The 27172-nt window shown below is 42.4% G+C and overlaps 3 protein-coding genes across 3 annotated transcripts; 1 reads left to right on the top strand and 2 right to left on the bottom strand.

Annotated features, from left to right (window-relative positions):
- Nucleotides 1-3900: 3900 nt before the first annotated feature.
- Nucleotides 3901-4922, bottom strand: LOC103823150 (taste receptor type 2 member 7-like). Its single transcript, XM_050971901.1, is given in 2 exon segments — nt 3901-3972; nt 3975-4922. Coding segments are annotated over 2 exon segments (1020 nt in total).
- Nucleotides 4923-8911: 3989 nt separating this feature from the next.
- Nucleotides 8912-9865, bottom strand: LOC103821037 (taste receptor type 2 member 9-like). Its single transcript, XM_009095836.4, has one exon. It carries the CDS (start codon nt 9863-9865, stop codon nt 8912-8914), a length of 954 nt encoding a protein of 317 aa, XP_009094084.3.
- A 3115-nt stretch (nt 9866-12980) lies between these two features.
- Nucleotides 12981-27093, top strand: MEP1A (meprin A subunit alpha). The gene is made up of 14 exons (XM_030236047.2): nt 12981-13049; nt 13134-13158; nt 13256-13303; nt 13967-14007; nt 14114-14192; nt 14512-14629; nt 15870-16045; nt 17675-17896; nt 18850-18999; nt 21542-21757; nt 23110-23568; nt 24953-25123; nt 25681-25888; nt 26251-27093. Exons 1-14 carry the CDS (start codon nt 12981-12983, stop codon nt 26396-26398), a joined length of 2130 nt encoding a protein of 709 aa, XP_030091907.1. The 3' UTR covers nt 26399-27093.
- Nucleotides 27094-27172: the final 79 nt, after the last annotated feature.

Genomic DNA, 27172 nt, shown 5'->3' with positions numbered 1-27172 from the left:
TGTCCCTTTTTTGCCTTTGATGATCCTGCCGAGCCCTGGATGTGCTCAGCAGCTCAGGGGACGCAGTGTCCTTTTCAGTCTGAGAGTCTGGGTGTGGCAATGTTCAGCCCAGATGCTGGAGAAGTGGAGTTTATTTTGATGCTTCACAGGCATTGAAATCCATGTTAGTTTTTACAATGGCATTGCCTTAGGCGTAAGTGAAGAGCCCCTTAGTGGGGCAGGCAATGGGAGACAGAGAAAATAAAGCTGGATTTTTACATATGTGTTCCAGGTTCCAAGGCAAGATGTATTCTGTTACCATCTGTATGGCAGTTGTCTGGTGTCAGGTGGGCAATTTCTCCTTATCTATCTCCCTGAGTGATCATAATCACTCCTCCCTCGACAGGGGACATCTGCAGATAACAAGCTATTCAATGCCAAGCCATGAGTGAGAAGAGCTATAACTTCCCATTGTGAGATGCTCCGCCCAGAGGGAGGAGCCAATCATTGTTATCCAGATATAATATGGGGGTTCTGACACCCCAGCAGGGCGTTTCTCCACTGGATTATCCAGAGGAACAGCAGCCCCTTCTACTTTCATGGATCTGCGGTGGAAGAATACACCCTTTCTCTACAGGACCCCCTGCTCCAACTGAACCACACCTGACACCTCAGGAGGACTGCAGCCACTTTTTTCCAACTGGACAGCTACCAACACCCTGACCAACAAGGTGTCAGGTTGAGTTCTGACTCTGTCAGTGTTGTTCTAGTGTACTGCATTGTTTTGTTTTATCCTTTTATCGTTTTTTCCCTTCCCTATTAAAGAACTGTTATTTCCTGTTCCCATATTTTTTTGCCTGAGCACCCCTTAATTTAAAATTCATAGTGATTCGGAGGGGTGGGGAGGGTTTGTATCCTCTATTTAAGGGAAGGCTCCTGCCTTCTTTTACAGGCACCTATATTTCCCAACCAAGACAACATGTTTAATTTGAGGCATATGGAGGGAAAGGGTAAAAATCAGGACAAGTCCCTGTGCCAGGGTTCCAATCTCATCTGCTTGGGAAAGGGAAGGCTTTCAAAGCCTTGAAAGTCTGAGTTTCCCCCACATTGCAGTGCCCTAATATTTCAAAATGAATTTAGACCCTGAAAGCTGTGAGGTATTTCCCAGGCAAGTTGTGCTAATCTCTGTAGGGCATGGACTGCCCATGCCCTTTGGGTTAGTCCAGGACCTGTCACATTTGGCCTTGCACATCAGAACCACAGTAACCAAGGAGATCTCATCTGATGCTGTGGTGGAAGCAGGAAAAAGGAAACCCCAAGCAAGAGCTCTCTGGCTGCAGGAAATGAACAACCAGCATTTTCTTTTTTCCAAATGATGACAGGGATGTTTTCTGTGGGATATAAGACCCAGCAATTTGTGGCATGAATATTCATATCACATGCTCCTAATTGCATTGATTGGCCACCATGAAAACTTGGAATGTGACCCAGATCAGTTTTCCATACTGTGCCAGCCCTGGGCAGCCATTCCCATTGACTTCTGACATCTCTCCTGTGTCAGCTTCTCCAGGCTGGGCACATCCTGCATCTGTCCCCATGGGCTGTGCTGGGTGGCTGTGCTGGCAGGCACTCTGTCCCCTCCAGTGCCAGCTGAGTGGGGCTGGTGTACAGGACAGGGATTGTGTGCTGGCTGTCACATTCTCAGGGGTGAGAAATAGAAGGAGGGATTGCTCTGTGGTTCTCTGTGGCTGTGATGTTTTGTGTGGTACCATTTGTAAGGTGCTTGGTTTTACCTGCTGAGTCTTGTGGCATGTGAGTTTGTGAGGAATGGATGTTGCACTAGATGTAGGGAATAAGGTGGATCTCCCAAGGCTTTCCCGTCAAAGTGGTCAGGATTTTCATGTTAAAGGATAAAGTTCATGAGAAGCAGCAGGGGAAGAAGGGATGTGTGGCAGCTCCTGTCCTTTCAAGGCCTTTCACAGGGGAGGTGTGTCCAGAAGAGCTGCTTACAATCTGCCTCTGGGCTTGAACTGTTGGTAGAAAATGACCAGTTCAGATTAAGTTTGTATATGCTGGCACTCTTTCATGTTTCACCTGCTGTGATGGGTTGAACTCAGGGAGAAGCCAGAACTCCACTGAGCTGTTCCTTCTCTCTCACCCATAGGAAGGCCGGGAGTGAAAACAGGATTAAAAACTCAGATTTTGAAGTAATGGCAGGAAGATCACTCCCCAGTTACTGTGTGCACCAAATGCATTTGACATGAGGAAAATGAATTTAATTTATTTCAATAGAGAAAATAGAGCAGGAAAATTGGAAAGGAATAGAAAACTAATGGCACTGCCTCCACCCCCCCTTTCTTCTGAGACTCAACTTGTCTCCTTCATCCCCAGCTCCTCCACCTCCTCCCCCACAGCAGCACAGGGACAAGTCAAAAAGGGGCTGCAGTCAGCTCTTAACAAGTTGTCTCCTCCACTCCTGACTCCTCAAGCTGTTTCCCCAGTCAAGAGCAAAGCCTGTTAGCTGGGTGTTTCCCTGAGCCAGAGTGCAGTGGGAAAAGCCAATGTCATCTCCAGGTCAGAGCAGGCCAGGAGAGCAGTCCCACAGAGCAGGCAATCCTGTCCTTGCAGGCAGTGGGCACAGAGGACACGTAGGGCTGGAGTGGGGAGGGGGCTGTGCACCCCCTGAGCTCCCCGGGGCCATTCCTGCCTCACTCTTTGTGGCTCAGTGACCACCTCTGGGGAGGGACAGGGTTCAGTGTGTTCACACAGAGCTATCAGATCTGCCAGGCAGTGATACAGCCCATAATACATGCCACAGCACAGGGCCACCGCAGTAGAAAAGGTAAACCAAAACTGGGAGATACCTATTCATTGCAGCCATTTCATTATATGAAAACCAACATATTTTTTTGGCAGCTTAGCAGTATTGTTATTGCATTTTTTACAGCCAGTTTGTATTACAGCTAAGCATATTTTTGTGTTCCATTAAGATTATACAAATGTGGCCGAAAAGAAAGCCCTTGCTTGCCCTCAGAGATGAAATGACTGGGGTGCAGCTCAGTTTAATTTCTGATTATGATAAATTCAACATGTAAGTCTTGTCATGTTCAAGAAGAACTGTTTCAGAGTCACAGAATCACAACTACTGCATTTTATTGTAGAAATACAGCATTGGAATTGCCACTAACAAATACACTCACTGGATTAGCTCTAAATATATTTAGGAAAGAAAAAAAGAAAATAATGAATAGCAATGGGTAATTCATTAAGCTCAAGTTCACCTCCAGGTAGGCCTATGAACAGAATTTCACCAGGGTACCATCTGACTAATTTGGAAGAGCAAATCTTTACAAAGAGGTGTTCCCTGCTTTGGAGAGGAGAGCAAAGCAATCCAGTTGTCCTGTGTGCACAGTGGGGTCATATTGTCATCCTCTGCCAGGGAGGATTTTAAATGGCAAATCGATGCTTTTGGGAGAAATGCAGGTGAGGCTGCAGTCAAAATAAAATACCTTCTTGCTGCCATGGTAAATGGTGGTGGGCAGCCAGCTGCTATGGAGATGGGGGATACCCAGGGCTGTGATTGCAAAAGGCTGTGATTCTTGGGCAGGGGCTGAACACTTAATTAGCATCACTCCCTCTTCCACTGGGCTCAGCCTGATGATCCATCACCCCACCAGCAGACTCTCATGCCCACATTAATACCTTCACCACACAGGGGCTTTGTCATCATTCCTACCATCAGGGCTAATTGACTTTGTTAAAAACTATATATCTCCAAGATTTAGCTAAGTATAAATACAATAATAATGTATTAAGCTCACAATAATTTAGCTCAACAGATACAAATGAAGTTTTCTTAACTTGGATGTTGAAGAGTCAACATCATTATCATCTACACTACATGGTGAGCTGCATCAGTAATTAAATTACTTGTTTTCTATAGTAAAACGCCAGCATTTTGCATGGACTCCAGCTTCTATCACAGTTCCTACTTCGGAAAAAAACTCACATTTCACACAGGAGAGAATCTTCAGCAGTGCCTTTTCCAGCTTGGGATTGCTCAAAATCAGAATGAGGGAATGAACACCTGGAAAGGCATACAAATAAATGGATACAAGGAGTGCCATGATATTTTCTTTCTTCGTGGTATAAATTATTGCCAAGACCAAACATAGAAAGTTGATGCTGTACATCACTAAGAAGGAGAGGACAGATTTCATGGCTCTGATGTGGGCATCCATGCTGAGATCCTTCATGGAGTTTGTCTGCATTGTGCGCTTATGTCTCCAGAGAGAAAAGAGAAGGAAAACAGCAGCAAAGATGACTACCATGAATGAAGCAGCAAATACAAGGCCAGCAAGGTTAAAATAGGAAGAGAAAAGATGTTTATCCTTTCTGATAGTTACTTCCCAAAAATTTCCTTGGCTGGTGGAAGTGATGTTCCGCAGCAGAGTTTCATTGAGGACATACGTAATGATGCTGATAGCCAAGGCTAAAATCTCTGACCCCAACAAGAGCCAGGGCACAATTCTGTCAATTTTTACTTTCAGGTGGATGAAGAAGCTGTTCCTGAAATTGGCAATTTTTATGCAGTAGAAACCACAAAGACAGGCTGAGACCCACAAGTTGGAATAATTAAAAAATGTTGCAAAAGATGCAAGGAGTTGTAGTATGGTATGAACAAGTAGGAAATTAGGATAAATTTTTGAAATGAAGTGGTATACCCATGCAAAGCATAAAAAGGGAATCCTGCAGCATCCCAGCAGCAGTAGGATCTTCTCATTAGAGTTCAGGGTTTTCTTCTTCACCCAGGCAATGCAAAGCACACAAACGATAAAAGCATTTATCCACATGCCTGCAAACACCTCCAGGGTGATGATGGCCAAAGCCATGGCCCCATATAAAGTGACATTGGATTGCTGTGGAGAGAGAGGAGCTTCCATGGTGCGAGCTGGGGAGCAGAGCTGTGCTGGCCAAGGGGGCTGTGGCAGCAGAGCCTGATGCAGGTCAGTGGCTGCTGTTGGTGGAGTGTCAGGGATGGCAAGAAGAGCTTTATAGAGCTGCTGCTGATGCTGGGGGGATTTTGGTGCAGCCACTCTGGGCAGCAGGGCAGGTGCAGGGATGTAAATGTGCTGGGTATCCCCTTACCTGGGGCCAGTGTCACTCTTGACTATTTGAATGTTGGTTCAGGGGAGCTGTGCTGGGTGCCACAAACAGCGGAGATGTTTTTCCTGTGGTGGAGAGTGTTTTGATTTTGATAGTGATCCCTGTTTGATCAGTGTCAGGCTTCAGGATCTGGGTTCTTCTGTCCCTTTTTTGCCTTTGATGATCCTGCCGAGCCCTGGCTGTGCTCAGCAGCTCAGGGCACTCAGTGTCCTTTTCAGTCTGAGAGTCTGGGTGTGGCAATGTTCAGCCCAGATGCTGGAGAAGTGGTGTTTATTTTGATGCTTTACAGGCACTGAAATCCATGTTTGTTTTACCAATGGCATTGCTTTAAGAGTAGGTATAGATCTCCATAGTGGGGCAGGGGATGGGAGACACAGAAAGTAAAGCTGGATTTTTTCACATGTTTAATTTGAGGCATATCGAGGGAAAGGGTAAAAATCAGGACAAGTCCCTGTGCCAGGATTCAAATCTAATCTGCCTGGGAAAGGGAAGGCTTTCAAAGATGGCCCCATGATGAATTTCCCCCACACTGCAGTGCCCTAAAGCTTCCAAATGAATTTACACCCTGAAAGCTGTGAGGGTTTTTCCCAGGCAAGTTGTATTAAGCTCTCTAGGACGTGGACTGCCCATGCCCTTTGGGTTAGTTCAGGACCTGTCACATTTGGCCTTGCACATCAGGACCACAGTAACCAAGTAGATCTCATCTGATACTGTGGTGGAAGCAGGAAAAAAGGAAACCCCAAGCAAGAGCTCTCTGGCTGCAGGAAATGAACTGCCAGCATTTTCTTTTTTCCAAATTATGATAGGCATGTTTTCTGTAGGATATAAGACCCAGCAATTTGTGACATGAATATTCATATCACATGCTCCTAATTGCATTGATTTGCCACCATGAAATCTTGGAATGTGACTCAGATCAGTTTTCCATACTGTGCCAGCCCTGGGCAGCCATTCCCATTGACTTCTGACATCTCTCCTGTGTCAGCTTCTCCAGGCTGGGCACATCCTGCATCTGTCCCCATGGGCTGTGCTGGGTGGCTGTGCTAATGGACACCCTGTCCCCTCCAGTGCCAGCTGAGTGGGGCTGGTGTACAGGACAGGGATTGTGTGCTGCCTGTCACATTCCCAGGGGTGAGAAATGGAAGGAGGGATTCCTCTGTGGTTCTCTGTGGCTGTGGTGTTTTGTGTGGTAACATCTGCAAGGTGCTTGGCTGTTGCTAAGGAACACGAAATAACACAGGCTCACACTGCTGCTCCAAGTTGAAGAACAAAAAGGGAAGTTTATTTCTTGACTCCAACATTTATAGTTTTTCAAAATGGACAGTGGATTTGAGGGTGACATTGCCACCTTGCCAATGCCACTGGACAAACCAACAGTCCATCAGGGGTCTCCTCCTCCTTAAAAGAATGCAAAACAATGTGTTATCTACAGAAAGTGTGTGAGAAAGTTCTCCACAAGAATGTAAACATCAGAAGGCTTAGAAAATCTTAGAATTTCTGGGTGACAATGGGTTTTGTCTGCTGAGTCTTGTTGTATGTGAGGTTGTGAGGGGTGGATGTTGCACTGCATGTAACAAATGAGATGGATTTCCCAAGGTTTTCCCGTGAAAGTGATCAGGATTGTCAGATAAAAGGATAAAGTCCCTGAGCAGCAGCAGAGGAAGAAGGGATGTGTGGCTGCTCCTGTCCTTTCAAGGCCTTTCACAGGGGAGATGTGTGCATCAGGGCGTCCTGCTTATGATCTGCATCTGGATTTGAACTGCGGGTAGAAGTGAGCAATTCAGGTTCTGTTTTGTACATGCAGGCGCTATGTCATGTTCCACCTGCTGTGATGGGTTGCCTTAGGAAGAAGCCAGAACTCCACTGAGCTGTTCTGTCTCTTTCACCCATAGGAAGGTCAGGGGTGAAAACAGGGTAGAAATTCTCAGCGTTTGAAATAATGGCAGGGAGATCACTCAGCAGTTACTGTTGTGGACAAATTGCATTTGACATGGGGGAAATGAATTTAATTTATTTAAATAGAGAAAATAGAGCAGGATAATGGGAAAAGGAATAGAAAACTAATGCCACTGCCTCCACCCCCCCTTTCTTCTGAGACTCAACTTCTTTCCGTCATCCCCAGCTCCTCCACCTCCTCCCTCACAGCAGCACAGGGACAAGTCAAAAAGGGGCTGCAGTCAGCTCTTAACAAGTTGTCTCCTCCACTCTGACTCCTCAAGCTGTTTCCCCAGTCAAGAGCAAAGCCTGTTAGCTGGGTGTTTCCCTGAGCCAGAGTGCAGTGGGAAAAGCCAATGTCATCTCCAGGTCAGAGCAGGCCAGGAGAGCAGTCCCACAGAGCAGGCAATCCTGTCCTTGCAGGCAGTGGGCACAGAGGACACGCAGAGCTGGAGTGGGGAGGGGGCTGTGCACCCCCTGAGCTCCCCGGGGCCATTCCTGCCTCGTTCTTTGTGGCTCAGTGACCACCTCTGGGGAGTGACAGGGGTCAGCATGTTCACACAGAGCTATCAGCCACTGCCAGGCAGTGATACAGCCCATAATACATGCCACAGCACGGGGCCACCGCAGTAGGAAAGGTAAACCAAAATTGAGATAAACCTATTCTTTGCAGCCATTTCATTCTATGAAATCCAAAACATTTGTGTCTGTATTGTTATTTTTTGGCAGTATTGTTATTCCATTCCAAGAAATGGTATTCCATTTTTTACAGACAGTTTGTGTTCCAGTCTTGCATATTTTTGTGTTCCATTAAGATTATAGAAATGTGGCCGAAAATAAAGCACTTTCTGGTTCTCAGAGATAAACGCAGTGGGGTTCATCTCAGATGAATTTCTGATTACGGCACATTCAACATCTAAGTGTTGTCATGTTCAAGAAGAACTATCAGAGTCACAGAATCAGAACTAATGCTTTTTATTGTGGAAATACAGCTTTGGAATTGCCACTAACAAATACACTCACTGGATTAGCTCTAAATATATTTAGGAAAGAAAAAAAGAAAATAATGAATAGCAATGGGTAATTCATTAAGCTCAAGTTCACCTCCAGGTAGGCCTATGAACAGAATTTCACCAGGGTACCATCTGACTAATTTGGAAGAGCAAATCTTTACAAAGAGGTGTTCCCTGCTTTGGAGAGGAGAGCAAAGCAATCCAGTTGTCCTGTGTGCACAGTGGGGTCATATTGTCATCCTCTGCCAGGGAGGATTTTAAATGGCAAATCGATGCTTTTGGGAGAAATGCAGGTGAGGCTGCAGTCAAAATAAAATACCTTCTTGCTGCCATGGTAAATGGTGGTGGGCAGCCAGCTGCTATGGAGATGGGGGATACCCAGGGCTGCGATTGCAAAAGGCTGTGATTCTTGGGCAGGGGCTGAACACTTAATTAGCATCACTCCCTCTTCCACTGGGCTCAGGCAGAGATAAAGGGGCTCAGCCTGATGATCCATCACCCCACCAGCAGACTCTCATGCCCACATTAATCCCTTCATCACACAGGGGCTTTGGCATCATTTCTACCATCAGGGCTAATTGACTTTGTTAAAAACTATATATCTCAAAGATTTAGCTAAGTATAAATACAATAATAATGTATTTAGATCACAATAATTTAGCTCAACAGATACAAATGAAGTTTACTTAACTTGTGTGTTCAAGAGTCAACATCGGTATCATCTACACTGCCTGGAGAGCTACATCAGTAATTAAATTACTTGTCTTCTACGGTAAAACATCAGCATTTTGCATGGACTCCAGCTTCTATCACAGTTCTTACTTCATGAAAAATTCACATTTCACACAGGAGAGAATCTTCAGCAGTGCCTTTTCCAGCTTGGGGTTGCTCAAAATCAGAATGAGGGAATGAACACCTGGAAAAGCACACAGATATATGGATATAACAAGTGTCATGATATTTTCTTTCTTCGTAGCATAAATTATTGTCAAGATCAAACATAGAAAGTTGATGCTGTACATCACTAAGAAGGAGAGGACAGATTTCATGGCTCTGATGTGGGCATCCATGCTGAGATCCTTCATGGAGTTTTTCTGCATTGTGCGCTTGTGTCTCCAGAGAGAAAAGAGAAGGGAAACAGCAGCAAAGATGACTACCATGAATGAAGCAGCATAACCTAAGCCAGCAAGAAAAATAGATGAGAAAAAGTGTTTATCCATTGTGATTCTTGCTTCCCAAAAATTTTCTTGGCAGGTGAAAGTGTGGTTGCTGTTCTGCACAGTTTCTGTGAGGTCATAGATAACAATGCTGATAGCCAAGGCTAAAATCTCTGACCCCAACAAGAGCCAGGGCACCATCCTGTCAATTTTTACTTTCAGGTAGATGAAGGACCTGTTGCTGAAATTGGCAATTTTTATGCAGTAGAAGCCACAAAGACAGGCCGAGACCCACAAGCTGGAATAATTAAAAAAGGTTTGAATAGTTGCAAGTAGTTGAAGTATATGGTTAAGATAAAGGTATTTGGGATAAATTTTTGAAAGGAAGTGGGATATCCATGTGAAGCACAAATACCAAAACCTGGAGCATCCCAGCAACAGCAAGATCTTCTCACTGGACTTCAGGGTTTTCTTTTTCACCCAGGCAATGCAAAGCACACAAACAAGGAAGGCATTTATCCACATGCCTGCAAACACCTCCAGGGTGATGATGGCCACAGTTGTGGCTCCATATGAATTGACATTGAATTGCTGTGAAGGGTGACAAGCTTCCATGGTGTGAGCTGGGGAGCAGAGCTTTGCTGGCCAAGGGTGCTGTGACAGCAGAGCCTGAGGCAGGTCAGTGGTTGCTGTTGGTGGAGTGTCAGGGATGGCAAGAGGAGCTTTATAGAGCTGATGGTGCTGCTGCTGGGGATTTTGGTGCCGCTGCTCTGGGCAGCAGGGCAGGTGCAGGGATGTAAATGTGCTGGGTATCCCCTTACCCGGGGCCAGTGTCACTCTTGACTATTTGAATGTTGGTTCAGGGGGGCTGTGCTGGGTGTCACAAACAGTGGAGATATTTTTTCTGTGGTGGAGAGTGTTGTGATTTTGATAGTGATCCCTGTTTGATCAGTGTCAGGCTTCAGGATCTGGGTTCTTCTGTCCTGTTTCTAACTACGATGATCACTCAGAATGGGGTTTGCACTGAGCAAAGCACAGCCCGGGCAGTGAGATGAGTGATCAAGTCAGGGAATCCTATTCTGAAAAACATTCATAGTGATCTGCTGTATCCTTTGTGTCTTTTCTCTTCCTACCAGTCTGAGCTCACTACAGGTCAAGACAATATGTAGATATTTCTATGTTCAGGGAATTATCATTGCTGCCCTCTGATTTTAGACACTATTTTAAGTTTTGAATTATACAGGACTAAAATAAATAGTAAATTGCTTTTAAAATCAAATGTTTCTGTCCTGTATCTTGTTTTACTGGCCTTGAGCTCCATGTTGACAGCGTTTCAGATTTCATTATACCATGCAGTAAAATTTGCCACTGGGTACATGAACAATGCCCTGAATGTCTAAAAGTCTGCTTGTTTTTCTCAGCACTATCAGTTTATCTACTGAAGGATTCTCTTTCTATGACCTTTGCCAAAATTACTCCAGTTGGGGAATTTTGCTAACCACCTTCTGCTCTTTCATCCAATCAGATATTTATACATGTGTTCCTATTATTACTGTACACCTATTCATTATTTCTATCTAGAATTATAGGTGTTTATAATACTTTAAAAGCAGAGCACCTGCTGTTGTTATCCTCTGCTGTGTATTTCAGATCTGAATGCTGGAGTTTTTGACCTGTAGGCATTTGATAAGTTCAATCTTGTGTTGATTTCAAGCCCTGAAAGGGTAAACAGACTAACCTAAAAATTGGGAAGATTCATGGGTAATTTTTTTATTAAAAATTTCATTGATGCCACTTTGATATAACAGTTTTTCCAGCTCAGGACACTTTTTTTTTTTTTTTTTTTTTTGTAGGACATAAATTTCAGCCACATTTCTGTGCCTGAGTCTTTCTGTGTTACAGTGGAGTTAAAACCAGTGCAAGTAGATTAACAAAAGGTATTATCTGCATTTAGTGACAGCAGGTAGTGCCTGTGTCTAGGAATCCAGGGTGGATCTGCCCTTGGGTGTGGGAATACTGATGCCCAGCAATTTTGGGCACTTCACGCAATGCGGAGTAAGAGACCAAAAGGCACCTGCTGGACTTTCCAGAGTGGAAGAGCAGCAGCTTTTTCCATCACCAAGTTTTTCACAGAACTGCAGCCAATGGAATAATGTGCATGCACTGCCCTCCAGGGAGGACAGAATGAAACTGATGCTGAAGTTCCTCTGCTGTGGAGACAGGCTGAGAGCTGGGGCCGTTCAGCCTGGAGAAGAGAGAGCTCCAGGGAGACCTTAGAGCCTGGCACAGTGCCTAAAAGGCATCCAGAGCCCCCCTATATATATCTATGAAAACAAATATATGCCCTCAGAATGACTTATCTTTAGACATCTGCTTTAGGTTCTTGTGTTATTTTAAAGTTAAAGGTACTAAAACCAAGTGTTTTTCAGACAGCTCTGCTTTTGCTTCATTTTTTTTGCTTCCTTTCTCACATCCACTGCCAAACATGTGGAAATATGGCCTTAGTGCTGTGTTTTGACTCTCTTGGCTTGCCTGTGCAAACAGCCTTGGCCTGCTGTATCTTGAGACTTGCTTATTTTGCTAGTAGTATTCCTGTTCTGCTTAGATGTCAGCAACAATCCTTCCTTAAAGAAAGTGTTGAAGAACATTCATTTATGTTAGGTGAAGGATTAGTGCTTTGGGCCCTTCTTCTCTAAACAAGGATAGATCTCTGTACTTTTTCCTCTGCAATGTTATCTCTTATGAATGGATTCCTACTTTGATTTGTTTAGAGGAAAATATGTTGCTTAGCTTGAAGGACTGACTTCTTTCTAGGACAGGCCCATTTCCTGCTCAAAACCTACTTACTCAAGCTTTCTGCCTTGTGCTGTGGGTAGTTGTGCCATGGCAGAAGCCCTTTTCAACCCAATTGTTAAACATAGAGGTGAACATCCTCACATCCATGACTTGTAGTTTCAGATGTGAAATGGAGGAGCAGGATTCCATGCTTAAGCTAAAGGCATTCAGGCACTCCAGGGCACATGGGAGATGCGGGAATACTGATGCACAGCAAACTAGAGATTTATGGAGCCCTTCCTGACCCATGTCCCTGAGAAAGAAGATAGCAAGATGCAGGACAAGAGTTTGTGATCTCTGAAACCCACCTGGAAGGCCAAGGATTACTGCTCTGACTGTTCTGAAGGCAGAGAGTGGCAGGTTGTACATGGAGCATCAGACCTGGGGTGGGATCAGCTGAGGAAAGACACTGTCAGGGGATTCATAATCATATCTCTCTTACTTCCAATCTTTACAATGTGGTGTTAATTATTATTGAAAGCAGCACTGGGCCAAATTCTAATGGCACTGGAGTGCTATAAACATGGAATAATTCTGCTTGAGTGTGGCTTTTCTCCTGTGCAGTCAAGGTGATAATGCTGACAGATAACAAACACAGTCAGCAACTTTGGGCCAGAGGGAGAAGCTGTTATGTGAAGCCTGGATGGGTCTTTCACCAGCTGCACTGAAAACATGAAGTTACCACATTCCTCTCTGCAGTGTTCCTCCAAATGGACTTAGGTAGCTGATAAGAGCAATGCCAGCAGGTGCCATCCACGAGGAAATCTAATTGTTATGACAATGTTTCAAAGGTGGAAAGTCTGATGCTTATTGGCTGAAGCTCCATGGAAAGCCCAGCAAGTGCCCTATATATTGCCAGAGATGAGAGGGAGCAGCTTCTGTTCCCACTGTAAAAATGGGCTCCAGCATCTTCCCACTCTGCCTGGCACTTCTGTTGTGTTCTGTCTATGGTTCTCCAGTCTCTGTAAGTACAACCTGATTTCTACAGGCTCCTCTCAGTCCAGGGGCATCTCATACCTTATACTGGTTGTGTTCTATTCTTCTCCAGGTGGGACAGCTCTCCAGTGAAGCTGGTAAGTGCTGTGTGAGCTGGTTTAAGTTTTGAAGCAATTCCTTCTGCTTGCTGTGAGCCACCACATCCGAACACTTTATGTTTTGACTGTCTTGCAGATGCTGGAGCTGGTGAGATATTCAAAGACATTCCCCAAATCAACTTGGGTGAGTTCACACCTAAATTCTGATGAGGCCTGAGGACTTGTGAGCATAATGCTGAATTTTCAGTATTGTCGAGGTAGCTGATGGTGTCAGGTAGCTCATGGTAACAAGAGAATTAAAATCAATTGAGCTCAGAGCTCTCTGTCACACCTGAATATTTCCAGGACTGTAACTCTATGTGAACAAAGGATGCAGATGCCTTTTGTTTCTGAATTTTGGACAGACCCATGGTGCTAAGGCAGAAAAACACTGTATGATTTGGAAGGACTCTGCAATCCCAACTGCATTTTCTGTCAATCACTATATGATTTCTATAAAGTTTTGCAAACATGGAAAACAACTTAGATGTTTATTGATCACTGTCCCATTGTGTGACTTTTGTCACTGCCTGAGAGCAAGCAGAGCTCATCAAAGGTGACCATGGATAATTGTGCCACCACAAAGGCACTGCCAAGAAGACATTGCCATTAAGTAAATATTGAGTGGAAACTAGAAACTGCTGTTACTTTTATTGTTATCTGTAACTCAGTGTCTAGAGACTGGTCCTTATTTATTTTCTGTAGATGCCCTAGGACATTAACTTTGTATAAACAGGTTCAATGTGGTTTATGAAATGAAATGTATTTGAAATTCATTGACAAAATTTTTGATTAAATTCCATTTCAGCTGCTGGACTGGACCTCTTTCAGGGTGATATCTTGCTCCCTGTAAGTAATTAAAAGCTTTCTGTTGCTTGTCCTAATTGTATTTTTGCTACAATTCAGCTCATCTCCCTACAGTGGATGCATCACCAGCTATTAATTCCCTTTTCAGAAAAATCAGCGAAATGCCTTAAGAAATGAGACCTACAGATGGAAGTTCCCCATTCCCTATATTCTGGGTGATGACCTAGGTAATGCAGACACTTTATCCAGATTTTATCTCCAATCCTTATTTGCACTGCAGTCACTTTGAGAAAAAATTTGCCTTTTTCAGAACTGTTTCAAATTAAAAATGTTTAACTTCACTAATAACTACTTATTGTAATCTTGTTCATATCAAAATTGTTTTTCTTTCTTCTACAGCTAACATAGCAAACCAATTTAATCAAATTCAATAATTTCTCTTTTCAATCATTTTTCCTTTGGTTCCACATGTGTATCTGTACATATCTTACCTCTCCAAGGTGAAAAACCTGCAATGTACTGAAAAGTTTAGTCCTTGTTTTCCAGACCTGAATGCCAAAGGGGTCATTCTCCAGGCTTTTGAAATGTTCCGCCTGAAGTCCTGCATTGATTTCAAGCCATATGAAGGAGAAAGAACCTACATTTTCTTTAGCAAGCAAGAAGGGTAAGGATAATATCAATTTCTGTTTAGTTTTGCTATGTAGAATCAGCTGGGAACTGATTCCATTCAACTTCAGCAGTCTAAAGGTTTGCTGTCAGCAGAGAAAAACAGGACACCAGGAACACAACCCATCTTAGATTCTTAGACTAAAAGCTTGCAAGCAGCTGCTTCCTCTGCTGACTGTTGTTTGGAGGATGAATTCTGAAGATGAATCCCAGACTCTCTGGGTTTTCATCAACTACTTCCACTTTTCCATCTAGGGTTATTTTCTATTTTAATGAAGACCTCCATGTACATCCTTTTAACTTACCAAGAATGTGAATGGGAATAACTAGAATTGAAGTCTGGAAATTTTTGGAAGGCAGACAAAAAAAAAAAAAGAGAAGAAAAAAGAAAATAAAAGGAAAGAGGAAAGGAAAGGAAAGAGGAAAGAAAGGAAAAGAGGAAAGGAAAGTGGAAAGACAATCTATTGTAATATTTTTATTGTTTTGATATGATTCTTTAATGAATGGTCTCTCAAATTCTGGAAGGGTTTCATGCACAGATATTCAAGTTTTTCAAGAACTGAAAGGATTTATTTCCTACAGCTAAGTATGTTTTGAAAGAAAATGTAGAAAACACAAAAATCTTCTCACTATATCAGCTGTGAATATTTCTTGTTTTCCCAGAAGTTCATGTTTCTGCCTTCAGGTTTTCCTTGAGTGTCCTATAACACTTGCATGTTTACAAGCACCATGATTTTTGACAAGTCAGTGTTGAAGATCTTAATACTAGAAATGTACTTTCACACCTCTGGCCAATGCAAAGCATGGTTGCTGTTGAAAAGGACCAAATGTTGCTGTTCTAAATACTCCTGGGTCTTTTCTCTAGCCCAAGTTATTGCATAAACACTCAGCATATTTTGATGAATTTACTGTTTCTATGTAGTTGTGTGTTTTATGTTTCTTGGCCAAATGGCAGCTGATGCAGGGCAAAAACTTCTGTGGCTTTCAAAAATGCAGGGAGATCTTCCCTGACACAGAGGATAAGTAAGGAAGTTTTAGTTTCTGGGGGTTTGTCTGCTTTCAGGCTAGAGTATTTTTAGGGTATCAAGGCACGTGGTCAGCATCCAAATAATGATTTATGTGACTCCTTTCATATTAAAAACTTTTACAATCTCACTCTAAATCCAGTGAGCAGATTGAAAAGTTAAATACAGAGAAGAAAACTACTGAACAGAGAGTAAGCTCTCCCTTTTTCTCAGGTGTTGGTCCATGGTGGGGGACCTGCAGACTGGACAGAACCTCTCAATTGGGTCAGGGTGTGACTACAGAGCAATTGTGGAACATGAGCTCCTGCACGCTTTGGGATTTTACCATGAGCAGTCAAGGATGGACCGGGATGACTACATCAATATCTGGTGGGATGAAATTATTGCCGGTGGGTTTTAACCTTCAAGTTATATTTTGCAATGTGTAGATTTATCAATATCCCATTTTCACTTCTAGATTTAAAGACCTTCCTAGGATAGAATTTTAGAAAGAGTGGGCCACACCTGAGACCACTGTAAATGAAGAAATTTTGGTGCAACTTCTCTGGTCAAACCTGGACATTGTTTAAGGCCAGAACATAGAGGCCCTGCTTGGAAATCAGGACCTTTATTTCCCCTTGGCTCTTGTACTGCTCTGCTCTCTTATTTTAAGAAAATTACTCCCCCTCTCTGAATCTGTTTCCTTTTACCATGTAATGCAAACTGTAAACTTATTTAGATGATGAGTTTTGAAGTAGCTCTTCTGTAGACAAAGATCCTTTCAAAATCTGAAAGGTTTTATATGCAGAGATTCAGGCTTCCCTGAAACTGAAAATATTCACTTTGCACATGAAAAAACTCTTAAAATTATTTAGATCAGATGGGAAATATGAAATAGGGCTCTGTCCTGCTCTCTCCTACCCAGGTGTGTCACCAGGTGCTTGCCTTAAGGTTTAGTATCACCATATTCAGGAGCTTTATGAGTTTCAGCAAACTCTTCAAAGTCTCTCTGATCCCTAGACAGTTTTTCCTGTTGTCCCCTGTAAGATCTGATTCTGTATTACATAACAATGATATATTTGAGAAGGAGTAACAAGAAGAGGGTTTTTAAAAAAGTTTTGATAAAAGGTGCAATTCAAGTCTCTGTAAGAAAGCAATCCTAAGCTCTTATATAATCTCAAGCCTTGAACTGAAGACCTTTGTGATTTGAAGAAGGGGAGGCCAGCTGTTAAGCAGAGAAAGTGTAATTACCCACCAGCACAGTCATGTGCTGATTTGTTTTTGAAAAAGAATGCCAAATATTTTGGAAACATTATTTGGAATTGTAAATGCTGGCAAGCTCTTTTTCCTTCTATACCAAAACATGTGAAATGGCTCTCTCTCTTTGCCCTAGCAGACACCTTCATAATGAAAAACTTTCTCTAAGTACAAATTACTTCGCCAAGAAACCATGAGAAGCCTGTTTCCAAAAGCCATTTCAGTAGAAATATCATATCAATGTTGTAAATTAAGAGTAAAAATATCTTTCTTTTCCCCCAGAGATTGGGGGAATTATTTATTTCAAAGAAGAGCAGAACCTGAAGACACTTCTGGGCTGTCATATTTGTTTCCTTTATGAGTTTCAGGGCCTCTCCTTCTCCATATATGATCTAATACCTGGGAAATATTTGCATCGATATTCACAAATTCTGGAATAGAATACATTAATCCTTAAACTTTACCCTTCAGGATCATTACTGTAAAACCATTCCTATTAATTCTAATCTAACCTCCTATGTAGCCCATTCTTTACAGCTCATTGATATTTATTTTTGAATTTGCTGAAGTCACCCATGAGAGCACAGAACTGCAATCCAAAGGCACTGCTTTGTTGTCCAAATGACAAACACAAATCTTGCTGAGTTTTAATATTTTGTTGTGAAGTAATTGCTTTGGGCTATATAATTTGTGCCTCAGAAAAGTGTATCCCAGGGGACATGGTAATGTCATTTTCTTTTCATTTTCTCTAAAAAGGAAGCATTTTTCTGTTCTTTTACCAGGCAAAGAGCACAATTTTGCTAAGTATGACGACACCTACATCACTGATCTGAACACCCCCTATGACTACGAATCAGTGATGCACTATGAACCACTTTCATTTAACAAAAATGCAAGTGTCCCCACAATCACAGCAAAGATACCAGCATTTAATGACATTATTGGACAACGTCTAGACTTCAGTGCCATTGACCTGGAAAGACTGAATCGCATGTACAACTGCAGTAAGTCAGAATTTAACCATGGCAAACATTTTCTTTGGTTATATTTGAGCCAGGCTGGTTCACCTCCCTTATGTCTCTAAACTCACAAAAAAACTCTTCTCAAATGTGTTTTGAAGAGTCATGGGACAGGACCTCTGGTGTGCAGATAAATACAATCAGTTTGTTCCCTTCTCATCCCCTTTTGGCTCCTCTCACTGTCATTATTTTAGGAAAGATTAGTCAAGAAAAGTCAAACCATTCACACTTTTTCTTCCATGCTGCTCCCAGGAGTTCAGACTTGTGGTTGTGTTCTGACTGTGGTGTGTTGGCAGCCTTGTTGTACTTTTTTTGAGGTGAATGCAACTGCACTTTGTGCTCTTTTACTGACATTTGAACTTAATTAGATTATTTTGCACCTGAGATTGGCTAGGTCTAGAGTCCCACACTGCCTAGGTGTTTGCTGAGCTGGTTGAAGATGTTATCACTGATCACAGTTGTTCATGACAAATTATTGTCCCCTTGGTGCTGCCAGCAGAAATATCACCTTGAAGGCTCACCTGAACTCATCTGAACCAGCCCAAGGTAACTGGGTGGACTTTGCTTGGAGTGGAAGGACAGATCTCAAGTTAATCAATGAGAGAACTGCTATGAAGAACAATAATCTCAGCTGAGGAATGGTTAATTACACCAAGGCTGGCAAAGAGAGACAAAGACAGTCACCATCTGTCACTGCCACTGGGGGCTTATTAACTTTCTGCAAAGAGGTCAAAGATTGTTGTCTTTATCCAGGGAATCCCTCCAGGAATCAAATGTTTCCTCTTTTGAGTCATTGGGCTCACATCTGCTAACGTGAGGGTTGTCTTCTCTACAGGATGGTTATACTACTGTAAACAACTGCCCCCAAAAATTAAAGAAGAAATTTTAATGAACAAGAAGCTCACTCTGAGGTGACCATGTGTGTATTTTTTTTTCAGCTTCAACTCACACCTTTTTGGACCAGTGTTCTTTTGAGCTTGAAAACATCTGTGGTATGATCCAGGGCACCAAGCATGACCAAGACTGGGTCCACCAACAGGGCAGTGTGATGGGGCAGGAGGACCACACACTTTCTGGGCACTGTAGAGGTAAAAGAAAGGAACAAACCACCTTCTGAGCTGGGTTTTCTCCAGGGGGGGTTGACTGCAATAATGGGTTCAGGGAAGTTGGTAAAGACTCTAGAGATTTTGCAGTGTTTGCATTCTCACTCTTGCCAAACTTTTTCAATGTAGTGGAATGTTGTCCACACCACCAAGATTGAAGGGAACAAAGAACAACCTGAACTAGAGGTCTTTTAAATATAACCTGGAAAGCAATGCAAATGGGAAGTTAAGCTTGTGGAATTCTAATTCTGGAAGTAGAAGAAAGTTGCAAAGATTTTACGATAGGAGTTCAGGGATAATTTTTATTTTGATGTGGTAATTTTACCATTTTTTAAAGGAAGACATTCTCAAAAATAGAGTAATGAGTCCCAGTCACAGTCACCGGGTGCTTGTTTGCAGCTGAGAATAAAGATTAAATCCCAACAGGCATTTCTGAAAAGCAAAAGCCTAATTTGTCTTTGTTTTAACAGGGTAAACTACTACACAATTCCAAGATAAAAGTGACTTCTGTGGTAATTTTTGCCTCAGTAAAGGGAGAGGGACTCCTGACTTAAAGCACATTCACTTGTGCTTTGTTAGTCTTTGTCTTGCTGCACTCAGGAGTAGTTTATTCCCCTCAAGTGACCCACGAACTGGAAAAAAGAAATGTTATTAACAACCTTTATAATTGTTGTTGTTAACAATCTTTTATAATGCTGGTAGCCATTGATCGGGCCCAAGAATACAATTTAAGAAAACCACCTGATATTTTCTAGAAATACGTGCTTCTAACCCTCAGCTGATTCTTAATTCTTACTCTCCTCTTTCTCACCCCGTATAGTATAATTGTAACTGAAAAAGATAATTAAACTGAGTTTTTGAGTTTATCACATAAAATCCAACCTGCCTGAACTGGGCACTTAATACGCACCTAAGTTTTAACATCCAGTGACTCAGTACAAAATAATCAATGCTTTTTTTAAGAGTTAATGGAGAGGGGTGAGTGCCTCTGAGGATCTCCAGAGTATAGAAATGAATTGCATAAGTAGGGAGTGTTTCTCCTTTTGGCACCTCCAAAGGGTCATTGACTCCATCAGGAATTTCTGACATTTTTGAGAACTGGTTCTGCAAGCATTTCAAGGGGGGGCAAATTCTAAGTTTCTAACATAGATGGATCTTAATTTTCCCAGATAGTTTTGATATTCTGGGTTTTTGACTTATTGCCAGCTAAACTGATGGAAGTAAATAAAGTACAGCTAAACATTTAGGGAGTCTGCTGAAGTCTGCCATATTCTAATTGCCATAGGTACTTAACATTGCCTTTATTTAACTTTCTTATTAAAAAGGAGGTAGAGTCTAGATCATTTGGGTGTTCGTTACTATAACAATTGCAACAACAGGCTCACAACCCTGCTTCTCACTTGGAGCAAGAGTGATCATAATTGGATTTAATACCCTTAAAACAAAAATAAGTTTAACTGATGGTTAAGTGTCTTACATTGCATAGAACAATCTCTATCAAGGTTTCTGTGGATATGAGTTCAAAACATTGCTACCATATGGAAGGGAATGAAGATAATTCCCCTGACTGATTAGAAAGAACCTGATAAACAGCTCAAGACCCTTCATTAGCCCTGCAGGAAGCTGCACTGCCTTTATGCAGCTGCAGGTATAACTGTTGGAACAAGATGATCTTAAGGTCATTTTGAACCCAAACTATCCAGTGATTCTAAGATATGTTATCTTGGACAAGAGTCCATGGAACTTTCACACAACAGCTAAAAAAAAATTAACCTATTAATTTAATCATTGACTAAATTGAATAATTAAAAAGCAACACAATATAGATAAGACATGACAACTTTGTGTGATACCAAGATAGGATAGGTGTACAAATGGTGAATCCTTGTAAATATGAGGATAAAATAGACACTTCAAAATTAAAGAAAAGAACACTTCAAAAATGTTAATGGAAAATAGAGGAGCAGGAATTCTTAAGTAATTTTCTTATGGTGAGTCATTGAGTTTTGAAGTGTTTGCACAAGCTGTAAAAAAAGACCTTCTGCCATGTTCAAGATCAGGACAGTGTTTTGTGTCCAACCCCTGTTTATTATCTTTATTGCTGATAAGAAATTATCTTACTCTTTACAAGGTAATATAGCACAATACCTCTGAGATCTCATTTTTAGATTATCTTCAGCATAAATCAAGTAAAAAAAAAATGTATCTACTAATTGCTTGTGGTCAACACGGAATTCTCTGCTTCACGTATCTCTGACACTCCTGAGGAATCCAAATTCCAATTAGACCAACTCATGCAAAGCTGACACAAGCTGACAGCAGTGAGTTCCATATAAATGCTGAACTGCTACTCCTGTTCTTATCCCAGTCTGTCTTGGATGGCTGTCACGTGTCATTTCCTTTATTGTTCATGTTAAGTACTACTCTTCTGTTTACTAATAGAGTGCAGATGAAATGATGAATTTACACCATGCAGCTTTGCAGGAAATGTGTAAATATGCAGTGACAGACTACCCTTTATTCCCAGATGCTGGCTACTTCATGTACTTCAACACCAACTCTGGCCAGGCAGATGAGGTGGCAATCCTAGAGTCCCGAATCCTTTATCCAAAGAGAACTCAGCAGTGCCTCCAGTTCTTCTACAGGACCACAGGAAGCCCTTCTGACAAGCTGATCATCTGGCTGAAAGAGGATGATGGCACTGGGAACATTCGTAAGATGAGGAAAATTCAAACCTTTCAAGGTAATTCTGGAAATAAGATGAATATTTGGGTAGTGAGGAGGAGTTGTCTTACTCTGCCCATGAACGCAGAAGACTGGCTCAGAAACCAAAATATTTTCCTGAAGTTACCAGAATATCTTGCAATACAGCTAAGAATTTTGGTATTACAGAGCACATTTAGCAGAGAAACTGTAGGTTGTAATAATGTAATTTTGGTGCTTTGCAGCAGAAGTCACAGCATTCCTAATATTATGTTCGACTTCGATTGAGAGGGACCTCAGGCCATGCTGGAGACCAACTGACTGTCTCCACTGGCTGCTATATGATCTAAGAGTGGGCTGTTTAGGTGTAAAATACCCGTGCTCCTCTGCAGTCAATAAGAACCTCAGACTGATTTTTAGATATTTGGAAATATAAAAGCATATGCGGTTTTGGAAATGTGAACTGGATTCCCACTTTGGGTGATTTGCTAAACAGAGCAAACGCAGCCACTGCAGCTCCACGTGATTTATGTGGTCAAAACACAAGACCTGTCATAACTTGCCTACATGAGGCTGCAGCTGTTTACAGTGAAGGATAAATCCAGGAAAAAGTGTCAGGAACACACTGGGTCATTGATTCCCATTCTCTTGTCTAATCTTAGCCCTTAGGCTGTTGTCCTTTGTATTGGAGGCTGTCATTCCCTGACATGTGAAGAGTACAAAATGTCCAAAGCATTTAGATAACAAAACAATGTGGATATATGTTGTGGTGTAAAGCTAGGTTCTTCCCCTCAGCTGTGACTACTTCCTCCTTGCCTGTCTCCTGCCCAGTAAGTTCAAAAGATGCCCTTCAGGCCTGCGGTCATTGGCCTGTCCAGATGTCATTGTTCCCTGAGACCCTCCCCCTCCCACCTGGTTGGTAGCTCACCTGTTCCCCCCCCCGACCTTTCTGGGTGCTTAAAAGGCGTTGCGGCCATGCGGTGGGGGTCTGTTCGGAGCAGTATTGAGATTCGGAACTGTAATACCTTGGAATAAACTCTGGATTTAACTCTCCGGCAGAACACACTCTCTTCCTCTTCACTATCGCCTGGACTTTTCTGCTAGAGGTAAACTGAGTTTTGCTTTGCATGGGCCTATCTCGAGTGCTTAATAGTAACTGCTTGCGAGCCGAAGGTGTCTCTGAGGAGAAATATCCCCAGTAGCCACTTGTAGCTCAAGAGAAAGCATCAGATATATTATAGTCACAATACCAACTTAAGATCTCTGGCCATCAGGACCCTTTGAGGGGTCCAGCTGTCTAAATGTGCAGCTGGGATGGATGGCTATGGGCAAGTTGCTTCATAATGTCTCTAATCCCACTGATGGCAATATTTTTCTTTCCTTTTACCAAAGCGGACAGTGACCCCAACTGGAAAATTGCCCACGTGACCCTCAATGCTCAGAAGAAGTTCCGTTACCTCTTCCAAGGACTGAAGGGCAACCCCAGCTCTTCACTGGGTGGGATTGCTATTGATGATGTGACTCTGACAGAGACCCCCTGTCCCACAGCTGTGTGGGTCATTCGCAACTTCAGCAAAATCCTTGAGAACTCATCCATCAGCCTTGTTGAAAGCCCCCGGTTCTACAGCCCTGAGGGTTATGGGTTTGGCATCAGCGTGTTGCCCAACTACCGGAACAGTAGCTATGCTCGTGTTGCCTTCCACCTGTGCAGTGGAGAGAACGATGCAGTTCTGGAGTGGCCAGCTCTGAACCGCCAGGTCACACTCACAGTGCTGGACCAGGACCCCGATGTCCTGAAAAGGATGTCCTCGAGCAAAAGCTTCACCACAAGAAAGGACCACATTAGCTCAGGTAAGGGGTGTCTGCCTGGAGGAATGTTGACAACGACAGCCAAGGAATCTAAGAGGTCTGAGTGTAGGATGCAGAGCTGAGAAACTTTGGCCATATTTCTCAGTTTGAGACACCTTACTGTGTACATCTTCCCTCTGTGTGACTCAGAATTCCTGCCTGTGAAAGATTGTATAATATGAAAAGTGACATATATAAGGGTGATGTTATTATGAACAACCCCTGGGATATCTGAGCTTGACTCTAAATATAGATTTTTTTTCCCAAGAGCTGGCAATTCCCTTTCTACCTGTGGTTTGTCCATTGTGATAGGTGACATATCACAACAGGTTTATGGAATGACAGCAGGGTGCAGTATTCTGTCACTAAACAATAATTTAAGTTAAAACATTTTGGAGGCTCAGTCAACTTCAACACACAGGAAACCTCAGCCTACATGGTCTGAATGCACAACATTCACCCTTTCTCACAGATGTGTTATTTCAGAATTGTTCAGCCTGGAGAAAAGATGGCTGAACAATCAGGGGGTCCTAGTTGTGGCCTTCCAGTACCTGAAGGGAACCTGCAAGAAAAATGGAGAGAGACAATTTAAAAAAGCAGAGTGTCAGGACAAAAGGGAATTGTCTTCAAACTGAAAGAGAGCATGTTTAGATTGGATATTAGGAAGAAATTCTGTACAGTGAGGATGGTGGGGCACTGGAACAGGCTGCCCAGAAAAACTGTGAATGCCCCATCCCTGGAAGGACTCAAGGTCAGGCTGGATGGGACTTGGAGCAACCTATTTTAGTGGAAGGCATTCCTGCCCATGTCAGGGGGGTTGGAATGATATGATCTTTTAGGTACCTTCCAATCCAAACTTTTCCGTGATTCTATGATAAAAATAATAGGACAAAACTGAGTTTGGTACAGAATAAAATACTACACATGAATCTTCATCCCTTTCTACTTTTTTCTAGTGGAACTTAGGTACATACTTTTTCAGTAGGAGTTTTTAAACCCTAAATATGAATATGTTTAACAAAATCCTAGTAATGACAAAAATCAGCTAAATTCTAAACCAGTTACCTACAAACTGGGCCAGGAGTGTCCTTACTCAGGAGGGAACTCTTAGCTGGTAACAATGAGGAGGCAATTTGTGTTTGTTTAGTTCTCAGTGAAAGAGAAATTGTGGAATTTCAATGGCCTCACATAAACTAAGAATCTTCATGCAGACCTAACCTGAAGATCATCTGGCATCTTTAGTTTGCCAGTCCTCTGGGATTTGTTTGGGAATTTCAGGCCTGAACTTGATTTTATAGCATAAATTGCCTTTAACACAGTAATGCAGGAAAAAATCAAGTCATACTTTGAGCTGCACAACTTTGTGGTTCTCATTTTCTCTTTGCAGATAGTGGAACTATAATATGGGATAAACCATCAATTGCTGGAAGATTTGATGAGTCATGCAATTGCAACAGAAGTGTAACCTGGGGGTGGAATAACTTCATATCTCACAGCCAGCTGAGACGGAGAAGCTTCCTGAAAAATGATGACCTTATTATTTTTGCAGAATTTAATGGTAAGGACCCCTTTCCTCATTCTCCTTACAAAATAGGTGATCCTTTCTATTTTCATATATTCAAAAAACTCTTGACACCTGTCTCCAAGATCTCTTCTAATGGGGATCAACTTTAAAGAGCATTTCTGTGATGGGACACAGAAATAGGACTAGTGTCAGGTGGGTGAGGTTGACTAAAGTGATTGTGAGTTAAGAGGGATCTAAATGGCAGTGAGTTTTGAAATGTGAACTTGTTGGACACCTTTAAGCACCCTGACCAGTAGCTATGTCCTTTCTAAGCACCAAACATACCAAAGGCCATCCCCACTGTGTTAGTTTCCAAATAGAACAGCCTCCTAGAACATCACAGATTTACCTAACTGGTTTCTGTAATTTCATTATTTTCTATCCTGTGCTTTAAATACACAGAAATTGTGATGGTACAGCAAGAGCTCTGTAAAGGGAAAATGGACAAGGAGCATCCTCTGGTTTAGAAAGCATCCTGTGAGCCCCTGATTTAAGGCATGCTATATATAGCATCATTCACTGATTCTGATGTCTTTCTCCTTTTTTTAAAGATATAATTCACCTCAATAACACAGAAGTTCCTGTTGAACCTGTGCAATCTGTCCTCATGGAAGGCCACGTGCTTGAAAGGCAGAAGAGAGAAGCCCAGGACATGGAGCCTGTCCAAGACCAGCTGCCTTATCTGCCAGACCCATGTGACCCAAACCCTTGTCAGAATGATGGAGTCTGTGTGAATGTGAAAGGAAAAGCAAGCTGCAGGTACCACAGACCTCCTCCCTCCTTGTCCTGGCTTTCTTCTTCAAGTAATGCAGCTAAGAAGTATTCAGAGCTACAGACCTCAGAGGTCTAAGCCACCAGGTCATCAAGGAATAGTAGAAACAAAATACCACAGTTGCTAGTTCCTACCAGCAGCCAGGAGGGCAGGTTTCTCAGCAATGGGGCAAAGAAGCCCCATTCTGTGGTGCTTCCAGGGTGTGTAAATAGCCTCCTAAAAAGGTAGGAATGTTGTGACATGAACCCCTGCAATGGGAACTGCTCATCTGGGATAGTGAGTGTGAGGACCTTGGGGTGAGATCATGAGCAGGCTCCTGATCCATTGAATCTGTGCTTTGTTTTCCCAGGTGCCCATCAGGACAAGCCTTCTTCTTCACTGGGGAGAGGTGTCAGTCAAGGCAAGTCCATGGGAATATCCTGGGAATGTCAATTGGTGGAATTGCTGGAACCGTTGTCTTAACTATCGTCCTCATTTCCATGATGGCTAGAAGGTAAAGAACTGCAAGAGGCACAAATTTCAACCTGATTCATAAGACCCATTTACAATGAAAAATGATGAATGTAACTTGAAGAAAACCAGTCATCATATGGATGAAAAGCTCTGCCAACTGCTTGGCAGCAATCTGTTTTTTTCTGAGGGATGTGGCAGTTAAAGTCTGTCATGTAGAGCTGCTGTCTGATAAAAATTTATACACTCCCTTTCTTGTGTGTATTTTGAAAGTTTTGTTTCTTCATCCCACTTCAGCAAGCAGAAGTGTTGAGAGCCTATGCATTTACTGTCAGCCACTGTTCAAACTTAGATTAAATAACTGGTTGAACCTCTCAAAACACTGTTAAAAATCATACCAAAACACCTGTATTAAGATTCTGGAAATGTTCCTACAAAAATTGCTCAAGAATTCTAAAGGGTACAGATGTACTTATGTAAGTCAGTACATCATCACTCACTTTCCCTGGAGCTGTTTCTGGTGTACTTATACTAATTAGCTATTACACAGAATTCATAAACTCTTGCCCATAACACCTTGCCCATGCCAAGCCATCATAAGTGCTTTTAACTATAGAGAACAGTTTCCCATCCTGATTCACCCCAAAGTTCCAGGAACAGGTTCACCATTGGGAAACACAGGCCTGATTCCTTGTAAATCAAACAGAACTGTACCACGTGGCTGCTGTATTTGATATTGACCTCAAATCAAAATCTTCATGATGCTACCATATTGTACATTAAATTTTGCAACACTTGTGTGCATTATAAATACTTTTAAG

This window comes from Serinus canaria, chromosome 3 (genome assembly GCF_022539315.1).
Source record: "Serinus canaria isolate serCan28SL12 chromosome 3, serCan2020, whole genome shotgun sequence".
Lineage (NCBI taxonomy): Eukaryota > Metazoa > Chordata > Aves > Passeriformes > Fringillidae > Serinus > Serinus canaria.
This window is presented reverse-complemented; position numbering and strand designations above follow the sequence as displayed.

What these genes read in the sequence shown, in the direction of transcription:
- LOC103821037 (XM_009095836.4), bottom strand. Translation starts at nt 9,865, where the DNA reads ATGGAAGCTTGTCACCCTTCACAGCAATTCAATGTCAATTCATATGGA.
- MEP1A (XM_030236047.2), top strand. Translation starts at nt 12,981, where the DNA reads ATGGGCTCCAGCATCTTCCCACTCTGCCTGGCACTTCTGTTGTGTTCT. An exon ending in TCTATGGTTCTCCAGTCTCT is followed by an intron (nt 13,050 to 13,133) that starts GTAAGTACAACC and finishes ATTCTTCTCCAG; the next exon opens with GTGGGACAGCTCTCCAGTGA. An exon ending in GTGGGATGAAATTATTGCCG is followed by an intron (nt 16,046 to 17,674) that starts GTGGGTTTTAAC and finishes TTCTTTTACCAG; the next exon opens with GCAAAGAGCACAATTTTGCT.